The 4,255-nt window shown below is 54.3% G+C and overlaps 2 protein-coding genes across 4 annotated transcripts in view; one reads left to right on the top strand and one right to left on the bottom strand.

Moving 5' to 3' along the window:
• Window positions 1-4,255, bottom strand: part of MYO19 (myosin XIX) — a 54,194-nt gene that overhangs the window by 43,724 nt on the left and 6,215 nt on the right. Inside the window, exons 2-4 of the mRNA XM_011990232.1 lie at window positions 2,496-3,339; window positions 1,697-1,842; window positions 287-441 (exon numbers count right to left, since the gene is read on the bottom strand). Of these exons, the coding sequence (XP_011845622.1) occupies window positions 287-298 (12 nt within the window). The 5' untranslated portion in view covers window positions 299-441; window positions 1,697-1,842; window positions 2,496-3,339. The remainder of the gene's footprint in view (window positions 1-286; window positions 442-1,696; window positions 1,843-2,495; window positions 3,340-4,255) is intronic.
• The window catches only part of PIGW (phosphatidylinositol glycan anchor biosynthesis, class W), a 3,628-nt gene continuing 2,123 nt past the window's right edge, over window positions 2,751-4,255 (top strand). The window contains exon 1 of one of the 3 annotated variants that reach the window (XM_011990233.1): window positions 2,751-2,779. The gene's annotated coding sequence lies outside the window, so the exon portion shown is untranslated. Of the gene's footprint in view, window positions 3,308-4,255 lie in introns of all 3 variants that reach the window. The other 2 variants (XM_011990235.1, XM_011990234.1) reach the window with 2 other exon arrangements.

Genomic DNA, 4,255 nt, shown 5'->3' with positions numbered 1-4,255 from the left:
GTGGCAGGGACATCTCTTAGGACTTCCTCTGTAGAATCCCCAAAGTGCCCTAAGGATTCCCTTACCCATCCCACCTTACCTATCCCAAAGAAAGGAGCTAAAAACCACAAGACAGATTCAAATTAGGTATCAGGAAGAGTTTCTTGATGATGAGTAAAAGGCACTGGAGAGACAATTTGAGGAGAGAAAAGACCTTTAAGGGGGCTTTCCCTTCCTTCCAGGTTAGGGCTAGCAAAAGATGCTGCAGGTGCTTGAGGGCCTGGGTTATCTAAGGTTGAGGTTTTACCTGCTGGAGCATCCTCCTTCGAAGTGGTCAGCCAGGGTTCTGGGTTGCAGGAGGTACAAGGAGTACTATCCACCGAGTCATGGGACCATGGGCTGGGGTATGGTTCCAACGAAGGGCTCAGTTCTGGAGGAATCTCACACGAGTCACTCCAGAGCCTGTGGCATGAGAGAAGACAAGGACCACACACAGGTGAGGGCTTTTCTGGGGTGACTCACTCACTCCTATTCTTCCCACCTAGTAGGAGCAACCAAAATGAGATGCAAGGCAGGCCCGGGCAGAGAGTGAGCCTGTCCTTTCCCTTGCCAATTAGGAGACAGGGGAAACTTTTATGAGAGCCTCAGAGGCTCCCTGGGCCAGTTTTATTACAGGGTTAGGGTTTGGGTTGGGTTGGGGCTACAAATCCTCTGGGTCAGCATGCTGTGGAGGAGGAATAAGACACTGGGGAAACAGAGAAGCCTTGTGCCCTATCTTCCACACTAGACAGAAATATCCTAGTTCTGTGTAGCCAGTCGTTGGTGGGGAGGGGAGGCTGGAGTCATCTCTTGCTGCTCCAGGAAAGGTGTGGTGTGGTAGGGAAATCACAGTTCAACCACTCACTGGGTGTGTGATCCTGGGTCAGCCACATCACCTGCCTTCATTTCTTACCTTGAAAATGGGGACAGTTAAATCTGCCTCATAGGAGTGGTTGTGAAGGTCAATGAGGTCATGGTTTGACAACACCACACAAAGTACGAATCTGAGTATTCACTCAGAAGATAAACACTGTTAGCGCTACGACTAAGGGTTGATGATCCATTTGGGAGCACTAATCAGGTGAACAGTCCAGTGTCAACCTCGAGAAGGTAAGGATTTCAGGGAGCAGAATCCATCTGGGAGGTGGGGTGTTGTGAGGCTGGGCCTAAGCCAATCTTTGAAGAATGGTTAAGGGACCCTCAGACTTGGAATTTTCTAGGCCTTGGCGCCACCCCTAGCAAGGAGAGATGAGGCTGAGGGTGAGGCGTGCCTGCAATGGATTAACGCTGGTGGAGACTTTCTTGAGGCTCTGAACACATCAAGTCTTTAAAAAATGCAGGGATAGGGACTTCCATAGAAGCTGGAAAAAGGACAATTCAGGTGGAAACAGGCATCAGGACTGTGTTGGACACACTGACTCTGGACACTGACTGTACCCCATCCAAGGGACAGCCATGCAGAGGGCTCCAGAGAACAAAGCTCTTTCAACTGGGAACTCATCTGAAGCAATAGGTGCAGAGGCGCAGCACAACAGGTTTGGGGTTTGAATCCAAAGCCCAAGGCCCCTGGCACAGAACCCAAGAACTGTCTAAGCCTTACTCTGTTTCCTCCTTTATAAAACGGAGTGATAATATCCAGATCTCACACGGCTAAATGAAGGATCAAAGGGGCTAATACCTGTGAGAGCGCTTTGCAAATGTTATCACGATGCAGCATCAGCTCCCAGCTGGAGTCAAGTGAGATCAGAGCAGTTTTCTGCAGTTCTCCCAGCTCCAGTCGGTTTTGCGGTTACCAGCCAAAAATTTCTGGAAAGGGTGTGACCACTGTGGGCAGAAGGGAGAAGGTAATGAGTAAATGGAACACCGAATCAAGGCAAGTGGCAACCTGATCACCAGTCTCTCCTTCTCAGCCTGTTTCTTTCTAGGCATGGAGGACAGTGGGTGGGCAGACGCTGAGAAAGTCTGGGTAAGGGTCTCGTGAGACCAGCTGGCTCCGCCCCCAGGTTCCCGGGGGGAACCAGGGACTCCTGGTCCGGGCGACGTGCCGCCAAACCCAGGGCTGGGATGCCGTTCCGGAAGCACCTGGCACGGGGAGAGTATGTCCTTCCCAGGAAGGTGGACGTGACCCCAGCCAAGGGCGCAGCTGCCCTGACGCCTCCCGGGACCAGACGCCCCCTCCCGGGGTCCTGAGCTGGGCGAAGAGTGGAGCAAGTACCCTCTCCCCACCCAGGCCGCCCCCTGCCGGCCAGGTGGCAAGGTGGAGGGTGATCAAGAAAGGTTGTTTCAAACAAGAGTGAAGAGCTGGGCTACCCCCTCGTGAGGCACAAGACGGTCAAAAGGAAAAGGGAAGAAGGGAAACGGCGCTTTGGAAGGGGAGGTGGAGATGCCTCCTGCCTCAACGCTGCGGGGCAAACTGGCCTCCCAAGCCCCTTCCGCGTCGCGAAGGGCTTCAGATCTGGGCTCGGGGTGACACTCACCGGTCCCACGGCCCGAGCCGCCGTGCTTAAGGCCCCCGCCCGGCCAGACTGGAAAGGCGGGCGGGCTAGGTCAGGCGGCGGGAAGAACACGGGGAGGGGAGAAAAGAGGAGGAGCAGAAGCAAGCAGTGAGGAGAGGCAGCTGGGACCGCCGCACCGCACCCCGTCGGCTGCGGCTCTAGCTAAGTGGCCGGGGGTCGGCCGGCTCCTCCCCAGGGGCGGGGCGCGCACTCGCCGCGCGGGGCTTGGCCGGGACGCCGGGTCCGGCTTGCGGGTTCCATCAACGGTGAGATGTTTTGCGACCCAGGGGTAAAATGAGGGTAAAGCGGCAGCTTCCCACGTTCTGGGGGAGAAGCGCGGAAGCACAGTTTCCTGGGCCTTCGGGCGCCCCCAGGGCTAGGGGTCTTTCAGTAGACGTCGCCGCGGCAGAGTCTTGTGCGGGTCCCGCGGACCCCATTACCCCGATAGGGCCTCGCCGTGAGGTCTGAGGGGCCGCGTGAGGTGCATGGCGCGCCGTTTCCTCTGCTGGCGCTCCTCTCAGGGCTACAGCCCTAGAAGATCTGGCCTGCACCAGCCCAAAGGACATAAGGACAGGAGTGGGTAGCCCACGGGACACTGGGACGAGCGCCATCATGGGCGGAGACGCGCGGAACCTGCTGGCCCGGAAGTGCAAGCTACGCCCGTCGGCGGAAGCGCCGCGCGGGAGGCGGAAGCGGCTGGTGTCCGCGTGGTTTGGCGGGTGCCGCGGGAGTCCGGCGGCCCTGCCCACGTAGACCCTCTGCTGGGGGCGCCGGCACCAGTTGAAGCACGTGAGGTATACGGGCAGGGCGCGGCCAGGTCGGGCGTCTGTCAGGAAAAAGACTTTTTATGTTTATTTTTTAAGAGACGGAGTCTCCCTCTGTTGCCCAGGTAGGAGTGCAGTGGCGCGATCTCGGCTCACTGCAGCCTTCAACCTCTGAGCTCAAGCGATCTTCCCTCCTCAGCCTGGCGAGTGGCTGGGATTACAGGCGCGCACCACCACGCTCAGCTAATTTTTAATTTTTCTTTTTTTTCACTCCTGGCCTCAAGCGATCCTCTCTCCTCCCAAAGCGCTAGGATTACAGGCATGAGCCACTGCTCTCGGCTAGGACTTTTTATTTTTAACGATCCACTGATTTGACCATTATTTTTAATGGTCAACTGTGAGGTATTGTCGCAGGTTGCAGACAGGCCATAATGCATGCATGCATTCACTTACTTATTCACTTCATGTTACACTGAGAAGCTCTAGGTTCATGTTTGACCAACAAATGTGTCCTTCCAGTATGCCGTTTTTCAGACAATTATGTGTGGCATTCAGAGGTGTTTTGCAGCCCTTAATAAAAGAGCAGCCAACACTAGTATGTGTTATACATCCATTCTTAATTGCACCCATCGTACCTACTTCCATCCTAACCTGAAAACGTAGCTGTCTGGAAATGAGGGAAGGAGCAGCCTGGGGATCCAGAAATCACTGCAGGGGTCACGTTTTGTACCGAGGCAGTAGGTTTAGAGAGGCTCTGAACTGGAACCAAGGCCCCCAACTTCAAAATGTACTTCGCCCCTAGCCTTTGAATTTGCATTAAAGTCATTAGTAAAGTCTATTCAATTTTCATCAAAGAATCTTCATGGTATGTACTGTGCTCCATAATAGAAATTCCCATCTGTCTATGATGCCATTCTCAGAGTTTATATCCCAAATTCGCTTTCTTTTCTTTTCCTTTTTTTTTTTTTTTTTTTTTTT

Source organism: Mandrillus leucophaeus, unplaced genomic scaffold (assembly GCF_000951045.1).
Source record: "Mandrillus leucophaeus isolate KB7577 unplaced genomic scaffold, Mleu.le_1.0 Scaffold374, whole genome shotgun sequence".
Lineage (NCBI taxonomy): Eukaryota > Metazoa > Chordata > Mammalia > Primates > Cercopithecidae > Mandrillus > Mandrillus leucophaeus.
Note: the sequence above shows the minus strand (reverse complement) of the source record. Positions and strands in the feature narration are given on the sequence as shown.